Source organism: Sander lucioperca, chromosome 8 (genome assembly GCF_008315115.2).
Source record: "Sander lucioperca isolate FBNREF2018 chromosome 8, SLUC_FBN_1.2, whole genome shotgun sequence".
Taxonomy (NCBI): domain Eukaryota; kingdom Metazoa; phylum Chordata; class Actinopteri; order Perciformes; family Percidae; genus Sander; species Sander lucioperca.
The window spans coordinates 2,766,087-2,788,071 of record NC_050180.1 but is presented as its reverse complement, the minus strand read 5'-3'; the positions used below and the strand labels follow the sequence as shown (position 1 = coordinate 2,788,071).

General features: G+C 45.4%; 1 protein-coding gene across 1 annotated transcript in view; it reads left to right on the top strand.

Moving 5' to 3' along the window:
• Positions 1 to 1,340: 1,340 nt before the first annotated feature.
• Positions 1,341 to 21,985, top strand: part of efnb2a (ephrin-B2a) — a 31,141-nt gene continuing 10,496 nt past the window's right edge. The window contains exons 1-2 of the mRNA XM_031289697.2: positions 1,341 to 2,216; positions 13,881 to 14,164. Coding sequence (XP_031145557.1) covers positions 2,104 to 2,216; positions 13,881 to 14,164 — 397 coding nt within the window. The 5' untranslated portion in view covers positions 1,341 to 2,103. The remainder of the gene's footprint in view (positions 2,217 to 13,880; positions 14,165 to 21,985) is intronic.

The window sequence follows — 21,985 nt, the reverse complement described above, 5'->3', positions numbered from 1 at the left end:
TCTCTGTGTTTATTCCAGCCAGGAAAGGAGAGAAGAGGGATCGGACTCCTCGGTCCTCTGCCCGCTGTTGGTCCATACACATCAGCCTGATTATCAGCTAAGCAAACAGCCGCAATCCACAGAAAAGAAGAAAAAAAAAAACCGCCCTGATCAAATTAAGTTGTTAAAGTGTCAGAACTTCACACGTTCCAATCGGCGACCTGTAATCTACGGCTGGCAGAGGTGTGCGCGTGTGTGCTCGTTAAATTAGAGGGCCATTGGCAAAAAAAAAAAAACGCTTCAGTGTTTGCAGAAAGTGGGAGTGTGTGCCATTTCAATTAGGCTTTGAAGGAATAGTGATGTCCTCTATATGTTAAAATAATGTTGTAATAGTTGGGGAAGCAATTATACAACACAATACTATAGGTCTAATAATGTCATAATAACGGAGTCATTGTGTCTCTAAAATAACGACCAAATAAAAATACAAAACCTCTTTAAACTTCTTCAGAGTGTATTTAAACAAAACATGGATTTCCCTTTTAAACTACGCCTACCTCTGTGTTTGGAAACAATATATCTTTCAAATCATGTTTTTTTTTTTATTATTAAATGAATACACCCTATTCTGTGATTTTGAAGTAATTTAGATGTCAAATTAAAACCTGATTCGATCGTTTGTGGCTCTCCTGTCTCTGGAGCGGATTTTCCGCTAGTGGGCGCTCTTGCCTTTCGAAAAAAACTGGAAGCGCAACACAGCGCTGTGGATGGAGACACATGGCTCCTCCACACAGTCCTGTGTAAGAGCCCTATGGGAGCAAATGTTTTCTCCTTGTTTTCATTATAGGGCTATCCACACAACCTATAAACACGCTAGAAGTGCGTTATTTGTGCTTTGAGGGCTATCATGCTTCCATAAGGACTAAAAACACGATTAATTTACATGAAGTCTGGTCTGTGCAGTTACCCTGATCTAATCTTTAAGAGGCAATAATGTCAGCCTATCACCGATGTTTTAACTGTAGTGAAATTCACCTTTATAGTCGTTTTGTGTATTTTTTTTAACTCATTAGATGTATAATATCATATAGACCTGTGAGACTTGTATTATGTTATAATTAGATAAGAATGCCATTTACTCAGGTCCCGGTCTCGTTCACATACCTGCCTATAGGATTCCACTGTGATGTGCGCCCATGTTGCTCACCACTAGTCCCCGTACTGAACCAGTTGCCCTGCCTTGACTGACAGCAGAGTTCTTACTGACTTCTCCGCCGAGGGACCAATCAGCGGCGGCGGGGGGCGGGGCCGGGGCCAAACCAGCTCCACCAAATATTCCCAGTCGCGGTCCCTTGCAGTTACTTCCCATCCAGGTTTCGGAGCAGTGCTGAGGCATCACCATACCCTGCGTTGTGTGCGGCCGTTTTTTGGGGACGGATTTGCACAATTCCGCCGCAGCACTTTTCTAGTATGAGAACTTCCATTCCAGCTCCTTTGATTTCTTTCATTCTCATATTTGATCATTTTCTTCATTTTGACCATCCGACCTCATTGTTTCGTCCTCCTCATTTTGCTGCTGCTGTCACCCACAGTTTGTGTCTGAGCGCCAGCTGAAAGAGGATCTCTCTTTCTCTCTCTCTCTCTCTCTCTCTCTCTCCATTCCTCCACCAGACATCACTGTCCTCTTCTCCGCTGCTGCTGCTCGGGATTTCGGCGTGCATTGCTGGACTATAATAACGCAGGGGGATTTATATTTGTATTGATTTCCATCTGCCGCCCGGCCCACAGCGGACACCAGCACTTTTTTCTCTCTGAGGGATGTATCACAGCTCTGAACAGGGGAGAATATAAAGCCACTGTCCGCTGAGTAAACTATACTGCCGAGCGTGCGCCTTTTGGTTTTTTGGAGCAGGTCTCTCATCGGGAGATGCTCTGGTAGGCTACGTGTGATCGGGGGTTTGTGGTCCGTGCGCATCCCCACTGGATCGGGATATAAGGTGAAGAAATTGCCGCGGTCAGCCTTTTTCTGGAGCGCTTTATTTTTGTGTGTGTTGTGGACATATTTGGTTATCTTTTTTTTTGTGAGAAGGATTGTGCACCCACCCGGAGGCGCGCAGGCTAACCATGGGGGACTCGATGTGGAGATATTATTTTGGAGTTCTGTTTATTGCCTTCAAAGTGGACATGTGCCGGGCGCTCATCCTGGAGTCCATCTACTGGAACACAACAAATACCAAGTAAGTGGAGCACAAGCCGCGCGTACTAGCCTATAGACTATACTGGCCCCCGCACAGCGCCGTATATACGCGCTCCCGTGCGGCGACCATTTCATGCCAGACTCTGTTGAAAATTCAGGCAATTTAATGCTGGCTTACTTGCCGCCCGTGTCTTCTATGCTACGCGTAAAATACAGAAACAACTCTTCAATTCAGCATACGTCGAGTGGAACAAAGAGCTCTCAGAGTGGCGTGATTTCAAATTTGAATTTATATTCGCCTGTTATCTTCACAGCGATCTGTTGGAATCCTGTCTCGAAAGTAAGATTTTTTATCAAAAATAAATACAGCTTATGTTAGTCATCTGTATGCCGAGTTTACCAGAGAACCTTAATGATCCGTTAAAAAAAAAAACTTAAAAAAAAAAACTAAATGGATCAGTTCTGTACCCGCTCTGCAGCTTAACTCCCACATTTTCTGACCGGAGTTTGGCTTTGTATCACTGAGAATGCTCGGGGTTAACTACAAGATAAAAATGAGCCTAAATGATAAAGCCATCATCCAAAACACCTGTCAAGATAAGGGAAACTGTGTTTGGCTCTGCTCGTTGCTTCGCCGCTGAACTCATACATTAACTGTTCGGGTTTTGTCGCCGTTGGGGAATATTTACGCACGGAGCAGCGGGCAGCGAGGGCCGATCGGCCGTGCGTCTTGGTGCACTCAGCGCCACGCAAACCCGCCTCACAAGGACACAGCTCGGTATAGTTTGTGCGATTCGTCCATTGTTTGTTGTTTGATGGTATATTGTGTGTGGAGTTAGTCAGACATGTGGCGCATTTTGGGTTGTTGGGAAGTAAATTCATTCGGAATGTAGCTGTACGCTTCGCTTCCTCGGTCAATATTAACTTGGACTATAGGCGTAAGCTATTATAATTCATATCTGACTGTAACAGGTCCGAATCAATTAAAATAGCGGAGCTCTGAAGCTGTGTTGAGCTCATTAGCAGGCCCGTTTATTCCCTCGCAGTTCACTGGATCGAATATTGGATCTGTAATGAAGATAATATTAATGAGAGAGATCGAAGAGAAATGAGTGTTGTGTGTTTAAGGCTGGGACGCAGCAGCGGGCCTCTGATGCTCTGCTGCGGGTTCCAACACGGTGTGTGTGTGTGTGTGTTTGTGTATGTGGATAGAATAAAAATCATTAGGCTAATTGATCAACGAGCCAAATTGTAGGGCGGATTATAGTGGGGATATATGGTTGAAATGCGATATAAAAAAGAACTTTGACTAGACCGTGTTTAGTGCGCCTCTCAGCCCGCTGCTCTGCTCTCCATTTGCAGCCTTTTCTTGCTCCTGTTTGGAGCCTGGCTGTAAAAAAGAACAGCTTCACAACCGCGGATCTGGCTGCGTTCAGATGTACAATTCCAGGATGTCCCGTACACATAATGCGTGTATGTTTTTTTTTTTTTAAAAAAAAATAGTGCTTTAACTATGACCATCGGTGGGTGATTATTAGGTAAAATCAGGCGAACAAACACGGGGCCCCGAACACTCTACATTCTCGCATCCCTGCCTGTTTGTATGTCAAATCACATTCACTCATCTCAAACAATCCTGCGCCTCCTAAATATTCCTACAGGCCAAGAATGGCGGTTAAACTCTTTTCTTCAAGTAAAATAAAGGTGTCTTTCTCCCCCCCTGTACACCCCTGCACTCAGCCCGGCGGGGGGCGCCCCTCTTTGTGGCCGTTTGGTCACGGCCAAACTCCAAACTCGCTCAATAATTCAGCTTTTCAGCTTTTGGCTCCGGCGCAGCCAGAAAGACCCTCTCTCCCCTCACTGTCTGCTGCCTTTCCCTTCACCGAAACACACACAATCGAGACGGTGTGATGGTCTAATAACAGGTGTCTGTTGTTGCACGGCCCATGGCTGCAGGAGAGGAACGTTAACTCGGGGGTCGTGTGTGTGTGTGTGTGTGTGTGTGTGTGTGTGTGTGTGTGTGTGTGTGTGTGTGTGTGTGTGTGATTGGCTGTGTTGACTGCGGGACAGAGCGCTGGTGCTCGGCCTTCTAGCCTCTTGACTGCCACGGCCGTCTGGGTCCCAACGCGTTTCAATCCACACTGTGCACCCAATGACGCACTCATTTATATTTTAGTTTTAAAAGAGAGAAGGGTAGAACAAAACGAGGTTTTAAATAGGGCTGAGCAATAAATCGATATCGACATCGATGTATGAGGCTAGATATCGTCTTAGATTTTGTATAACCTATATGACACAAGTGTAGTCTTTTCCTGGTTTTAAAGGCTGCGTTACAGTAAAGTGATGTCATTTTCTGAACCTACCAGACTGTTGTAACTGTTCTATTATTTGCCTTTACCCAATTAGTCATTGGATCCACATTATTGATGATTATTTATCAAAACTCTCATTGTGTAAATATTTTGTGAAAGCACCACAAGTCTATTTATAGTATAAGTCTAGTATTTGGTCAAAAATATCATCATATTTGATTTTCTCCATATCGGCCAGCTCTAGGTTTAAAGGTCAATATCAGTCGAGGTTGCACTTTGCACACCTATATCCCAGCCCAAATGGCCCTGTGCTGCTGCGTGTCTGCTATACAGCCTAATGTAGTGAGTTGTTATGTGTAATCCCCTGCTGTATAGTGCCATTTGATGACCATTTGGTCTTATTAGAGAGGGGGTGACGACAAAACACCCAAATGGTTCTGGGAACGCTTGACTCTGATGTGCGGAGAGATTGCAGTCTAAAGCGATGCAAAAATGGCAACTCAACAGCAAATATGAACACTGCTAACATATTTTTTTCTATGTATGGACTTCACTTTGCTTACTGGCAAAGCTTTCTTTCTATGTAGGGATCGCCCAACAAGTCATTTTGTGCTTTGAAAATGCCCTTCTCATAGAACATGAAACCTTCTGCATCTTGGAGCTGCAGCTCTTGCAAATTAGTATGTCATTTCACTTTTGACTCCAAAAGGAGGACAAAACAAAAAGAGGAAAATGTGTCCACCCTCAGAGCAAGTATAGGCCTCGGGCTGCCGCAAACGCAGCATGCATTCCGCGGCATTAGTGTGTGCATGTGCACATTCTCGGCGTTGTGTCTGGGTGAGGAGTTCAGAGGTAAAAGGCCACCGAGTGATATCATTGTGCGAGTGCTCGCCTCTTTCTGTTCAGGCGACTAGCCCTGTCTGAACTCCTTTCTTTTTTGGAGCAGAGCAACAGTCACTTCAGTTTGTAGTTCAAGTTCTCTGGCTGACATGAATCCCAACTTTTCCTTTTTACTCACGGGAGGAGATGTTGATTAGAGCTGCGAAGATGAATCGATTAATCAATTAATCGATTTGTTGTCAACTACTCAATTAATCGCCCACTATTTTGATAATCGATTAATCGATTTGAGTCATTTTTTTTTTATGTAAAAAAAAAAAAAAAAAAAAGGTCAAACTTGTGCAATGTCAGCTTCTTAAATGTGAATATTTCCTGGTTTCTTCACTCCTCTCTGTGAACGTGAACTGAATATCTTCGAGCCGGAAACCGTTAGCATGGCTCCGTGTAAAGTTAAAAAATACCCCTGACAACAATTCCTATCTTGTGTATGGCTGCAAAGATTAATCAATTAGTTGTCAACTCAATTAACTATAACTATAAACATGTATACACATACAACATATAACTATATTTACTATAAAATACTATTATGATAATCGATTAATCGGTTTGAGACATTTTTTTATGAAAAAGAGTACAAATTCTCTGATGTCAGCTTGTTAAATGTGAACATGTTCTAGTTTCTTCTCTCCTCTGTGACAGTAAACTGAATATCTTTGACGTTTTAGACAAAACAAGACATTTGAGGACGTCATCTTGGGCTTTTTGGGAAACACTGATCAACTTTTTTTTACCAATTTTCTGACATTTTATAGACCAAAACAACTCATCCATTCATCCAGAAAGTAATCCCCAGACTATTAATGAATCGACTATGAAAATAAGCGGTCGTTGCAGCCCTACTGTTGATGACGGAGAGTTAAGTTACAAGTTTGGGATCAGGATAGAACACCGTACTGCTCGTTTTTCCACCCAGTTAGTGTGTGATAAATAACTTTTGCTGTGGAGTGTGTATCTCTTTTCACAGCTCGTTGAAAGTCCTCATGCCTGTGTGTCACTCCCTCCTGCTCGCTAACAGAGAGCCCCGGAGCGTGAATATCTTTATGCAGCAGGTCAGCAATATGCTCAACAGCCCGAGTTGTCCCTGCCTCTGCGTCCCTCTTTTGGTTTTGCGTTAGTCTCCCTCTTTTGACTATTCAAGGAGGGATGAATGTTAGAAATGTGAAGGCCAGTCTAATGCCTTTGTGTGTGTAGGCCGGGGGTTGAGGATAAAGAAACAGCTATGCTCTCTCTCGCTCTTACTCGGTGTGTACTAAGTGTGTGTGTGTGTGTGTGTGTGTGTGTGTGTGTGTACGTCCATCAACAAAAGAAAAAAAAAAACTCCACAGGGCCCACGACTGTGTCGGTTAAACCTCATTGTTTTTTGCGCTTTACTACTTTACTGCCCTTATCCATGAACCTCCGAAGGAAAAAAAAACAAGAGAATGACCCCACCACCTCCCCGCACACACACACACACACACACACACACACACACACACCTTCTTCTTCTGCTAATCCATTTTGTAGTTGGGAGGGAGAAACAAAAGCGAAGCCTGCTTTACATGCTTTATGTAAAAGGAGCGCTCCCTCTCTTCCACGGCAGTTCATTAAGAGATTACATAGAAGCCCAAAGGCCCTTTGTGACCGGGCAGTGACGGGGGCACCTCTGTGGGTCCTTTTGTGAATGTAGGGGGGGGGGAGAAGAGAGAGAGAGAGAGAGAGAGAGAGAGAGAGAGAGAGCGAGAGAGAGCGAGAGAGAGCGAGAGAGAGAGAGAGAGAGAGAGAGAGAGAGAGAGGTGAGCATAGAGATGCAAGTCCATCATGAATGACTGACGAGGCCTTGTGTGCTGAATGTAACCGTTCCTTCCCTCTTCCTCCCAAACCCCTGCAGTGCCTCTAATTTCGCCTTTTTCTCGTCTTCCCTTTCTTTCTGGAGAGAGTGAGAGATAGAGGGAGAGAGAAAGATCAGTTGCTTTAATTTAGCTGCATCGATCGGCAGAGAGGGTGAGGTTAAAAAAAAAATGGAAGGAGAGAAAGAGCCATGTTGGCTTCACACTGCCAGGGTTATGGAGGTTTGACGTGGCTTTTTTATTTGATTTTATTCTTATTTTTAATGATTCCTTCCAAGAGAAAGAGAAAAGTTGATGATTAAGATTGAGTAATAAAAGAACAGGGAGCGAAAGAAATAGAAAGAAGCGAGAGAAATGAAACAGAGAGGGAGAGAAGAAAGCGTCGGGGCCCCCTTGGGGGGGCGAGGAGGGTAATTATGTCTAGGCCTGCTTAGAACCCAAAGGCCTGGATTACTGGATGAAAGGTAGGGCCGAGGCTCGGAGAGCAGACAGAACCACAGAGAGGGGACGGTGAAGGGGGGTGGGGGGTGGGGGGGTATAGGGTGACAGGCGGCGTGGAGACCTCTGTCCTCTCGGCCGACCGAGGGTGAAAGCCGGGGCGCTGCGAGAGATTTGCGGGTGGATTAACCCTCACCATGCCCCGGCTTGGCCTCTTTGTCTGCCGCCCTTAATGAATCCTCGCATTGCAGCGGGGATTCAGAGTCAAACAGTTGCTCTCGATCTGCAGTAAATATTCACCCTCCCCTCGTTTCTCTTTGTTTTCTTATAACTTCAGGGCCACAGGAAGAGAACGGAGGGGAGATTGGGACTGGGGTTTACACCGGGGCGGGCCACCGGGGCTCTGTTTTTGTCACACACAAAATCCAACAGTCCAGTGGTTTAAATAGAAAGTCAGAAAGAGAGACGTGGGGGGAGGAAGGGAAGGAATGAAGGGGAGTTATATGGAGATGTGCAGCGACAGGAGGACGCAGGGAAAACCGTCCGAGAGAAACAGAGAGAGAGAGAAGGGAGAAGGGTTCAGAGACTCACGGATGAGAGATCATACTTTTTGTGTTGTTGTTTTCTTTCTTTCTTTTTTTTTTTATTGGTGATAGATGCAGTGGTCATAACCTCAGGAAGCAGGACTACAGTCCTCCTCCTCCTCCTCCTCCTCCTTTTTTTCCTTTTGCCCCTAACACTTCCTCTCCTCTCCCCTCCCCAAACACACACACACACACACACACACACACACACACACACACACACACGCTAAAAAAAACACCAAACCTAAAGGTGGAGTAAGTTGGTTAGAAGATAAATGAGAAAAACAACAGTCAGTCATGTCATCTCTCCAGGAATCACCCACCTGTGTGTCGGAGTCACTCTCACAAAAGATCATTTCATCGATGCGTTCCTTTTTTTTTGTGAAAGTCCCAAAGTTCCAGCCATCACAAAGCAAGCTATGGACATGCAATCACAGGCACAAGTCCCTGCTTTTTAAAAAAAAAAAAAAAAAACCTTTTCCACAGAAAAGCTGTGAGGGCGTTTTTTTTGTTAGAAGGAAATTGCAGCTGTCTGATTTTGGTCCGTTTCATTTTCAATTTCATTATGAAAACCTTGTCAGTGTGATAAAAGCTTTGACTTCTAACTCTGGCAGAGACGGGGGAGGTGTCGAGGAGAGAGTTGGGGTACCTGTGGCTGTTCTCACCTTCTCAGCAAATGGCCTGGCGGCTGTGGTTAGAGATGAGAGGAGTGAGGCGGGCCTCTGGCAGAGCGGTCGCACTGTTTGTTTATAGGGGGAGTGGAGGAGAGCGGATAGAGGGATAAACACTGATGAGAGGAGGAAGAAGAGGAGTGCTACTGTATGTCGTGAGACGTCATGTTTTGCAAGGTTTCACTTTTATACTGTGCCATGTATTATTTTCACGACACGGGCGTACAATTTAAAAAACGACCACAATATTCAGTAGGGCTGCAACTAACGCTTATTGTCATCGTCGACTCATCTGTCGATTATTTTCTTGATTCGTCTTCGGTCTGTAAAATGTCAGAAAATGTCCCAAAGCCCAAGACTACGTCCTCAAAGGTCTTGCTTTTGTCCACAACTCAAAGACATTCAGTTTACCGTCACAGAGTGAAGAGTGAAGACACTAGGAATGAATCAAACCGATTAATCGATTATCCAAATGTAGTTGTAATAGTTGACAACTAATTGATGAATCTTTGTGGCTCTAATATCCATGGAACATTTCAAGTTCTACATTCTACCAGCGTCCTGCGGGAAGAACAACGGCCGTTAACTGCATTTAATTAGGCAGCCGATACCGACTCACAGTAAATGGATGTCTTTACATTAGCCCACAATGTTTACATCCAGCCTGTAATGCCTTTTAATGCCTAATCTGCAGACTAGCACAGCACCAGACCTCTGTAATAAAATGCTCTTGAGCTCAGGAATATTTACGGTGGGGGGCCTTAGTAAAGAACGGGGGGGGCAGGAGTGGTGAAGGGCCAAGTGTGCCTGAAAACAGGATGGGGGGTAGGGGTCAAATGCATTTAGAATCATGAGATGGCGGGGCAAGCTTTTGTTTGTTACTCATCCTTGCTATCTCTACAGCAGCTGCATCAGGCTGGTGTGTGTGTGTGTGTGTGTGTGTGTGTGTGTGTGTGTGTGACCTTCTCTACCTGGAGTTTGGTTCTACTGGCTGCCAGTGGACCAGGTGTCTGCTATCCGACACACACACACACACACACACACACACATATCCAGCCACGGCGCAGCGCAGGCAGGGGGAGGAGGCCGAGCGCGGGAGGGGAGGGGCAGAACTAATGAATGAGTGTCTGACTTGACAATCTCCCTGTCTCTGCGTCTCTTCTCTCGTTCCTCGCCCGTTTCTTCCCCCTCCTTTTGTATTCCCTCTAGGAGACAATCCAGAATAGCTCAAATTCGCCCTGCATCAGCCTCTTGGCAGCTTCTCTTTAAACCCACATTCAAACAGTTGTTTTCTTCTTTGTCAGCATTTAGTGAATGCTTTTATTATACAGCACTTTGCTGTAAATCAGCTGGCTAAAATACCAGAATGTAACAGAGAGGATGGTGTGTGTTTTTTTTTGTGTGCCCCTGGCTAGGGCAGATCTCAATTTGGAATTGTAAAGGCAGTGAAAGAACAGGATACAGCCATTATGATACCATATCTCATATTGTGTAGGAGAAGCACACTAGACAGCCAGTGTGTTTGTGTGTGTGAGAGAAGCAGTGACATTTGCTTCAGCTGTGCGCCGTGTGCTGCAGCTCTGCCCGTGCGTTAGCTTTCTGTTGGCTCAGTCACGTTTGATCTCCTGCTAGTAGAGATAGCATTCATGCTAGCAGAGCAGATAGCATTGTCAGAAAGGTGTGAGCGGATGTATGCATATGTACTGTACAGTAGGTGTGGGCCTGCACCTGTATGTGTGTGTATGTGTGTGTGTGTGTGTGTGTGTGTCTGTGTGTTTTTGACTTTCTAATAGCCTCGAGATTTTTTTGTTTTTCTGCTTTAGGGAGTTATGTGTCGAAACTATTTCTTTATGAAAAATTGTACCAACAAAACCAGTATTTAGCGAAACTACCCTTAAAACCTTTGTTTGTGTAAGAAGATGGAATCAGATAATTTCTTTACATTTCTTTCATAAAAAAAATTACTCAAATCGATACTCAAAATAGTTGGAGATTAATTTAATAGTTGACAACTAATTGACTAATCTTTGCACCTCTAAACAAGATAGGAATTGTTGGCAGGTGTATTTTTGAACTTTACACACAACCATGCTAACTGTTTGCGCATGGCTTCAGCCTTTATGCCAATCCAGGCTGAACCCGTCCTGATTTTAGCTTCAAATGTGACGCACAGACATGAGATGGAGGACAGAAGCAATCAACTTTGATACACAGGGATATTGACTAGCTGAGCATGATGGGACATGGCGATAAGGACGCGAAGCTGCAGGATAGAGATCTGCTGTTGTGTTGTCATCATGGAAGCAGAGAGCCGGAGCACGTATAGGCTAGATTAACCTCATTAGATAAAGAATGGCCGCCACAAGCTACGCTACACAAACGCACACATGCATGCATGCTTTGACCCCTGTATAAACACGCATGAATGAATGCTAGCAGCCATGCTTACACAAACACACACACACACACACACACATACACACACCCACACACTCACACACACACACACACACACACACACACACACACACACACACACACACACACACACACACACACACACACACACACGCACACGCACACAAGGCTAACGCACACAACTCCAGCTCCAGTCTTAGTGAAGAAGTGAAGCCCCCAAGGCTTTTCTAAGGACCTTTCCCCTCTCTCTCTCTCTCTCTCTCTCTCTCTCTCTCTCTCTCTCTGTGCTCCACCTCTCCCTCCTCATCCCCCTTCCTCCACACACAAACACACACACACACACACACACACACACACACACACACACACACACACACACACACAGATGAGAAGATGATGCCAGATGGTGCCCTGATGCATGGACATATACGTACCCTCTCTCTCTCTCTCTCTCTCTCTCTCTCTCTCTCTCTCTCTCTCTCTGCGTCCATCACTGGACACACTGTACCACCGCTGAGTGTGTCCCTAGGGGGCAGAAAAAATATTCTCTCGGCCTAGTTAGCCGCTGCGTGTGCACGTGGAGCTCGTGCGTGCGCCTATGTGTGTATCTTGTGCTCACTCGTGCACCAGCCTCCCGCCCCGAAAGCAAAGAGGATGATGCATGCTGCTGGAGAAGGGAGGAGAAATAATGCACGTGTCGGTATCTGTACGTTTGAAAGACAAAGAGAGTGTGTGTGTGTGTGTGTGTGTGTGACAGAGATAGACAGAAGAAGAAGATTAAATGGTTCTGTGAGAGCTAGCAGCCAGTATGTTTATATATATAAAACTGATGATGTGTTGAATCTCCCCCCCGCTATTTCATTTAATGCTCTTTGTTAATTATGAATCGACTGTGCCTTGCCACCGGTCCCCTGTGTGAAGGCTCCCCTGCCGCCCTGCGGTGGCTGTCTTTGTAGTCAGGAAAAAAACCCAGTGAAAGGCTTACAGTATACGCTGGTGCTCCAGCTCACGGGGGGGGGGGGCAGAGTGGGCTGCTTTCGCTCTCATTGCTTTTGTAATGAGACAATCTTAGATTCTTCCAGGAAAAGAAGTCAAAGTTCACTTGGAGATGTGGGGCAGGCCCACACTTAAAGACATTTGTACATAGGTGTAACTTACAGTGGCGATGGGGAATAATCCAAACTTGATGCAGAACAGGCACACATTGTTGCAGAAAAATTCACCACAATGCAGGAAATGAAGTGTTTGATGTGCTCCAAATTTCTATTTTGTTCAAAAATGGCCATCACAATTCTCCCAAAACTCCAAGGTGATGTTGTCAAATGTCTTCTTTTATCCTCACAATTTAGAAGGGAAACGAGGTCATGTTCCATATTTGTGCTTGGAAAATGACTTCAATAATGACTCAATTATCAAAATAGTTTCCAACTCATTTTTCTGTCAGTCGACTAACAGCTCACTCGACTTACAGTTTCAGCTTTAGTTCACAGGGGCCATTTGTTTTTGCTCACCCGCACACAGACTGCACAGAACCCAAGTACATAATATATGATCAACATGTAAACCTAAATGTTCCCACTAGATATTACCATCTTATTCTGTAGTCAGTAATTGCAATCCATTCCTGTCTATTGACTTGCATCAGTATTCACATTATGCTATAAAAGGCCTCCAGGGCGTCCATGGTTAACATTTCAAATTGTATTCAAACGCGGGGCAAATTGGTTTAGCAGATAAATACAAGGTATCACCTCCAACTCAAGCTCCAACTGTGAAATATGTGTGTGTACGCCATCACAGGAATGCTGCAGGGGCTCTCAGTACTCGGAGACTAAATGTTGCCATTGTTGTACTTTTGGGAAGAATTTAGGGAAATTCAACTCCACTCCCAGACATCCCCCTCCAGGCTTTGCGTCTAACTGCGCGCGTGTTCCTGCTGCTGTTCCCTCTTGTTGTGATTTTGCATCACCAAGCTGGGCTTTTAGTGTTCATTTTTTTTGTTTTGTTGTTTTTAATTTTCTGTTTTGTATGCCAACGCCGCTCTGCCATTTCCCTGGCATCCGGGAAGCACGTCGCCGTCTCCTCATTTATCCGGTTAATTATTCTCTCTTCCATCGCCTGCCACAATGCCGAAGAAAAGCTGTGATTTTATCTTCAGATACGGGGTTCACTTTGCACACACACACACACACACACACACACACACACACACACACACACACACACACACACACACACACACAGACATTTAAAATAAGCATATCTTCAGATATGGGGTCACTTTGCACTGCACGCAACTGCGCACACACACACACACACACCACACACACACACACCACACATTCCGTCATTATCCCTCATCATCTAAAATGAATGGACCCGACCAGTAATTACCACATCAATAATTAAGCCCACTTCTCTTTTTTTTGAAAGATATGGAAAGGCTCAATGGTAAACACTCCAATCCGCAATGCATAATGAATGACGTATCATCAGTTTTTCTGCATCTAACTAATATCCTCTCCCCCCCCCCCACGTCTCCTTTTCAGATTCGTGCCGGGCCAAGGCGTGGTACTGTACCCCCAGATCGGGGATAAGTTGGACATTGTGTGCCCACGCGTGGACGGCGGGGGGAGCGATGGCGTGGAGTATTACAAGGTGTACATGGTGCCTAGGGAGCAGCTGGAGAGCTGCACCATCACCAAGGCCGACACGCCGCTGCTCAACTGCGTCAAGCCCGACCAGGACGTCAAGTTCACCCTCAAGTTTCAGGAGTTCAGCCCTAATCTGTGGGGCCTGGAGTTCTTCAGGGGGAGAGACTACTACATCATCTGTAAGTACACAGCTCTCCCTGGAGGGATCGTAAATTAGGACTTGCATAATTTAAGGTGGGAGCAAAACAGCCTCAAACCGTTACGGCGAGGTTTAAGAACCAGCTGTTGGTCGACATACCTTGGATTTATGGGTGGAGTTTGTTGTGTGGTGAAGTGAATCAGTTTGGGGTATCATCAGTCAAAATAGGTTCGAAATAGGGTTAGCAAAAAAAGTATATATTAGGAAATATCGAATAGTACTTAATATAAGACACAATCACCTAACTTGGAAACATCTTGTTTTGAGTCGTATCTCAGATGACGCAAGCTTTTTTTGGACATCTCATAAGGTTTTTAAGCTGCTCTGTTATTTGTAAAATATGGGTCATCTTCTTTCTTATTTCAAGACATCTTACCAAGTGAATTTTCACTTGTTCCATTGGCAGATTGTTTTGACTTATTACAAGCGAAAAACAACTTCACTTATTTGTGAAGTGGCCTTTTTTCCCCCCCCATTGTTTGTAGTCCATATTGCATTCAGTGCTGCTACAACTGCACAGTTGAATGCAAGTCGGTACACCTGGTTGAGATGTTGTTGATGGACAGTAGGAAATAATTGAAGTAGATGAGGCTGAGGTAGAAGTTGAGGGGAAATTTGTCTTTGCTTTATTAGAGCATGTATGGCTAGAATTCCTTGATCATCACAGCGACGACGACGACTTCAAGGCACCTAACCCTAACCTTAACCCTAACCCTAACCATTGCCTAATCCTAGTGCCTTCCAGGCAGCGCTGCCTGGAAGACGACATTGAGGGCTTAAAACACCAAACACCGTTTGAGGCTATCCTTAGGATGATTGTCCCCTAGAGATCCTACAGCTGTGAGCACACAGGTAAACATTTCAGTTCCATTTGAAGTTAAACTAAAAGTCCATTCAAAGCACTCGGTTGTGTTTTCAAAGATTCCCCCTATGGGATTTGCTTCTTGTATAAATCAAGCCTCTAGCAAGATCCAAAATGAGAAGATGGGAGTCTTGAAGCCAGATCTTTTTAAAGTTAAAGGAAAAACGTCAGTATGTTTAAAACTAAGTGCTTGTCAAACAGCATCTGAAATCCCACACCTTTTCTGATTTATACCTTTATACGTGTTGGGACACTTTGTAGAAACAACTTTGGTTGAAGCACACTGAACCCTTAACGCTCGTGTTTGTCCTCGGGTCATATTTGAACCCGTTTTCTAAGTTTTTTCTATCTAATATGGGTTTCTTTCAACCAAAAATGCCCCAAAATAACTTGGATGCACGCATGAACATTCTTCGCGGGTAAAATAATGATGACTTCCATTGAATTTGGGGTGTTTTAATTCAATTTCATTCAATTGAAAACAAAATGTTTAAATGTCTTACAGCGCAGGTGTGGCCACTCGGCTTTGCTGATTGCCTGTGATGTACTAACTCCGTCCTGGGAGGAAGTTGTGATGGGGTTTAGCGACGGCCCCCTAGTTTGAAACATGGGAGGTGGACTGAACCATCTGTGTGGCACTGATGGGGGGTGGGGGGGTGTGCCGCAGATAGGGCCATCTGCGACGCTCTGCCACAGCCATCTGTGAGCTGTCACAGTAGGGGAAGGCCATATTTCTGACTGAGCCCAAGGAAGGGGAAGAAAGGAGAGTGGAGAGAGGAGGAAAGATGAGCAGGAAACTCTGCTTCTTAACAAAGCAGTCTATTGTGGTATGGGAAGATGAATTTTGCAATAACATATGTGCAAGGTAACAGCTAATTGTACTGTAGTGTATATAAACCCCACTTTAAAGTGCCTGCAGTAGGCGACTCCTGTGAATTGAAATGTTCCTCTGAGCTCCACAGTACCCAGGAGTCCCGCAGAGAGATCTGTCAAGCAGCTGTTTCAAAAAAAAAAAAAAAACAGGTTCACTGACACAGTATGCTCATTCAGTTCTACCTAAGTCAGTTTTAAAGCAAACAGGCAACAGTGGCTGCTCTGTCGCTAATGTGTCATGGCCGCAGGATGTTTGCATGGCGGGGCACGTCTTGCTGTGTTAGAGTCTAAGTGGTCCTTCAGGTGAGACGTGTTCAGACAAATATGTCAGAGCTAGTATATAGTGGGTTAAATTCTTCACAATGGCTGGTAGGCAAATGCACACTACATTTTGGTGTAAAATAAAGCCCATAGGGCTATCTGACCGGGGTGGATGCACACATACAGTAAGTACACCTGTGCAAGAATGCAGGTGCATTAGCATCCACACCCACAGAGGCCGAACAAACCATTAGACGTGTGTATGTGTGTGTGTGTGTGTGTGTGTGTGTGTGTGTGTGTGTGTGTGTGTGTGTGTACTACAAAGGCTTTTGACTGAAGAAGCGCAGACATGATCATCCTCCCCTCGTCTCCTTCCACCCAAACGCTGCAGTTAATTATTGATGAGCCGATGCCGGTGTTTACTTACCCTGGTTCTCCCGGCGCTCTGCCTGCGCTCCCGCTGCTGAATGTGATCGCATTGCGGTGGATCCGAATCAGAAGAGAAGACGGGGTTAAGTTCAGGTTAATGCAGAAACATGCAGCGTAGAGCATCGCAGGTACACCTAGGCGTATGGGTGGTTAGGAGAGACAGAAACACACACACACACGCACACACACACACACACACACACACACACACACACACACACACACACACACACACACACACACACACACACACACACACACGCACGCCCCTCAGGAGGCTGGAGCTGCAGGTCGAAGCAGCTTCATTGTGCACACACAGCTGTAGCAGAACGCCCTGTGACAACAACAACAACAGCAGTCCTCTTCACTCTATCTAAATATCTATTATACCCATATCTCTCTGTGGCTCTCTATTACAGCCTGAGCAGACGAGAATATTCAATTTCCCACTGCCTCGCGTTAAACCCCCTCCTCTTCATCAGCCTGCCGAGTTGTCAAGTATAGGAACGGAAATAACGGTGGGAAAGTTCAATTCGGAACTTTGAAAAGACCGGCTGGAAAATCCAATTTTGCAGTTCTTGCTAATTCCCTTTCCACCGACATCCCCGCTCCTCCATCCAAACCCCCACCCCGCCACCGCCATCCCAGCTACCCAAAATGCTAATGCACAGCCTAAAGAGGGGAAAGAGGGGAGCTGCTTCTCCATTGGAGTGTGTCACGTTTTTGCTGTTAATTGCCTCTTCTTTGCTAGCTCTGGCCCCAGTTCTGCAGCTTTAACAGCCCACTGCAGTTGCATTGTGGCGCTATGTTGTGGACTTAGTGCTATTCCTTTTTTTGTTGAATCGGCCGCTTGGAGAAGCTCCAGCTTTGCATGGGTAAACACCAGGAGTACAGCACAAACAAACAAACAGACACACAAAAGCAGACAGAGTGAGAGAAATGCGCCGAGGTGTGCGTAGATGGAATCAGACTCACTTTTTACCTCGCCGTGTTGCAGTGAGCCAACGTGTGAATCTTTCCCTGTGGGTGTGACTGCGGGTGCCTATGTGTCGGCTGATTGAGCTATGGGAATTAATAGATACATATGTACTCAGGGCTCGCCCCTGTGTAGCCCTACGTGGAAGTATCTCAAACTTGACATTATTTGTGCCTGTGTGTGTGTGTATCTGTGTGTGTGTTTGTGTGTGTCTGTGTGTCTGTGTGTGTGTGTGTGTGTGTGTGTGTGTGTGTGTGTGTGTGTGTGTGTGTGTGTTTGTGTGTGTCCGACCCCTTGCCTTCCCTCCAGCAGTGCTGTCCAAGATCCATCAGAGTGTGACGGCGCCTCAGAAAAGTTCACCGCGAGGATTTCATTAGTCTTTTGGAGTGCGCACTTGATACGTAATTAATTAACCAGCGTTTAATCCTCCATTTCTTCTCACAATTGCTAAGGCCCCCACATCAATGCTACGGATCGGAGTCTCAACCAATTGGATTAGCGCTGCCTTGTGTTGAGTATTGTGCCAAGGCTAGACCTAGATTAGATGAGAGTTTGCTCTCCCCCCCCCCAACTTCAAAACCACCCTTTGAAGCAACTGTGGCATCAGGCCTCAGCATCTGACTCTCTTATCCTGTACTGTCACTGCAGCGAAGACTGACAGGCGGCCAATAACAACAACAAACAAACGGATAAGTGTGTGAGTCTGTGTTACTAGGTCTGCTCGTATGTGGTTTATCAGTGTTTTTAAGCCCCCAACGTCTAGGATTAGGCAATGGTTAGGGTTAGGTTTGGGTTAAATGGTTAGGGTTAGGGTTAGGTGCCTTGAAGTGTTTGCTTTTGTGCGTAGAAGGGGCAGCTGTATGTCTGCAGATTTCTCTCACTGCGCCTACATGTGGTCGCGTTTGTGCATTTCTGTGCATGCACATGTGTATGTGTGTACGTACTTCTGTGTGCTTTTTTAAAAAATTTTTTTAAAGTGGCAGCGCACAATGCGGCTCCAGTTGAGAGCAGATGTGTTTGATGTGATTGTTTGCGGCAGCATGGCCTGCAGCCGAGAATGTAGTGGGCTGGATGATTACATGAGCTAAAGAGGGAGAGAGAGAGAGAGAGAGAGAGAGAGAGAGAGAGAAATGAGTCAGGAGAGAAAGGGGGCAGAAAGAGTGACAAAAGCGAAGGAGAGTGAACAAGAGTGAGAGAGAGAGAGCAGAAAATAGAGCCAAAGGGAATAGGGGCATAGCAGGAGACAGAGCGATAGAGAAGATGAGCTAAAGAGGGCAGAAGAAGGACACGGCTAAAATTACAGTCAGAGGAGACATGCACAGGGAAATTTCATCAAGACTCTAATCACCTTTTGCCTCAGTCACAACAGAAAATAGTCCCGTCACCTCCTTGCTCCTCTGATTGCCATCTGAATCCAAGGCGAGCTCTGACGGGGAAACATTCCTTTCACTAAATTTTGTTATGAATTCAAAATGCGCTTTTGTCTGCTTTGTCTGATTGAAACGATCAGTTCTTTATTCTCCCCAATACGTCCAGATTGGGGGTAATATTATTATCACGTTATCATAACGGGAGACAGGTTTATTCAGTGAAAGGCTACAATGTGTCTGTGTGGCTAGGAACTCTCAGTCCAACTCTGCTTTTTGCACCCACAACCACTTATCGCTGCTGTAATAACCACGTAACAATAACTTCAACTTAAGTGGATTTAAATTATGGATTTAGAATGTTTGTGTTTTGAGAGCGAGCACAGCGGGGATTGGTAGTTGTGGTTATTAGACAGCCATGGGTATTTGGGGCGACCCAGCTTGGGCCTGGCCCTGTTTTCTGCGGGTCACCGGGGTCCCTGAACACAGAGGCGCCCCCCCTGTCATGGGTGATTAGGGCACACGGTGGTGACGGGTATTAACCAGCCCGTAACCCCAGCGCTGTGATGATGGCTTCATGCTCCACGGCAAACCCCCGCGGATGGCAATTACACTCGGCGTTTAGATCATAGCTGCCTTTGTCTTCCTTTCGTCTCCTCTTTCTGGGACACATCGTCACTCTGTCCATCCGTTCATTCATTGCCTTGCTGTGTGCAATACTCTCGCTCTCCCTTCCTATATCTGTCTTTCGGAGATGCCTCTTCAGTCTCCTGTTGCCATGCCTTTGCTCTGTTCCATAATGAGTGGCCAGGCATTGTCTTTTCTCAGCAGTGCATTGTGTGTTAATTATACCCACAGAATTTGACAATGTTAGCATTGTAGTTTCTCAGGCTTTACAAGGCTCTTTACACTGGACTACAGATAGTTCCCTATTTTGAACTCAGAGTATTTGTAAAAATGCTCAAATCTTTAAAATGCCATAAAAAGGACATTAGGATGGCAAGAATGCTAACTGCTAACACCACTGTTTGAATGCGACATTAGCTAAACTACCATATGCTACTCTGAAACTAGCTCTAGATGTAGCCTTGTAGAGATATGTTGATCTGGATCGATAAATTGATTCAATGATCAGCAATTCAATATCATCGATGCAAAGTCAAAATATTGTAGTTGTTTTTTTTCTGAGTCGGTTATCTCATATCGATCACAGGGCCCTGAATTGTTACGCAGCAAAATCACATCATGGCAGACTTTGTGATATCAGCAAATGCTCTATTGTTGTCCAAAGAATCAATATAATATTGTATCATGATAAAACCTGGGCTTTACACCGCTATCTAAATGCTAGCACAGCTATCTGTAGAAGTGGAGTTTGTCTTGCTATTTGCTAGTTACATCAGGAGAAGGCAGCTCACAATTGACTGTCTCATTAAACGCCGGGTGATTTTCCACTCTCTTAATTTGATAAACGGGATGAAAATTAAGTTAAGGAGGGAAAATTAAGTTAGGGAGGGTGAGGACTGGTGGGGGTGGGGAGACTTGTGGTGTGTTTACGACGCGGGGGTGGGATTGTGGTTGGTGGTATGCTGGCGCTAGTTTTACAGGTGGCTCTAACACATGCAGACAGTCAGTCACACACTTCTACCATTTGTTTGAAACTACATGTGACGTGTGTGTGTGTGTGTGTGTGTGTGTGTGTGTGTGTGTGTGTGTGTGTGTGTGTGTGTGTGTGTGTGTGTGTGCGTGCGTGCGCTGGAACATTTTTTACTGACCCACTCAAGCTATCACTTTGGTCTCAAGCGGTACTTTGTCACAGCCTGTGAGTGATTTTTCCTGATGGCCTTTTCCCCTGTTGCGGAGCCTGTTTTTGCATTTGTGTGTGGTTGAAGGTGTGTGTGTGTGAATGTATGTGTGTTTGTATGGGACTAGTCTTCTTCAGCCCAAAAAAACCCATCTTAACCACATTGCCTGTTCGAAAGCAGTAAGAAAATAGACTCTGTAGTTCACAGTCAAGATGGAGTGAATGGTAAAGGAAAATCAGATGTCCCTTTTCCTTTTTCCATCTTGTTTTTCTCTGTGTTTCTCTCTGTGTCCCTGCAGAAGGTCCCACACAACAGTATTGGATTTATCTTTCTCGCTATTTTTTCTCCCTTTTCCTTCTTGTACTCCCTCACCTGTCTCCCTTTCCCCCCTCTCCCTGAGTCCTATCTGGGTGCTGTAATGCCAGCTAGTTGGGGACTTAATCCATTTGTGAAGCTCTTGTATGAACCACGTCTATCTCTCCCCCCCCCACTCCTCCAATGTGTTCCCCCCAGCATTATGGATTAGCTGGTTAACTCTAGCCAGCTAGTCTGTCAGCCTGGCCCTGTCTGGCTGGGTTGAGGAGGGCCAAGTCATTCAGCCAGCCGTAGCCCATTCAACAATCCCATTCTGTTTAAATCCAAGTCAGGCTTGCCGGGACTGCATCCTTGGCATAGTGAGTGTGTGTTTTACTCCGCATTTAAAGGGGAAGAAGAATTTCAAGTTTGAAATGACTCCGGATTGAAGAGGTTTTTTCTTCTTCTTTTAAATGTCAAGCCCAAAAAAATCTGTTTTTGAAGGCTATACAAAAAGGAGGTTTCTGTTTTTTTAGCGTCAGTGTAGATGGATGTTCATGTTTTAAATGGTTTAGTAGGGCAAAGGGAAAGGAGGTGATACAAGGCGGACCTAAATACACCTTCTGTTCAGTTGACCGCCCTTCACACCCTGTGAACTCTGACCTCTCAGGCACCAGTGCTAATGAGCATGCATGCACCGCGACATCCCACGCTCCCCACGCCACAAACACAACTGCACTAATGCGCCGTCATCGCGCCAATCACTCTGCAGAGTAAACGACGTTAAGGTGGTTAATGACATCCTGCATGATTGTAAAATGCAAGCGTGTTGTGCTAACAGGTTTATGAAGTGAACACACGCACACACATGCACGTACACACTCACACACATACACACACACACACACACACACACACACACACACGGGCACAG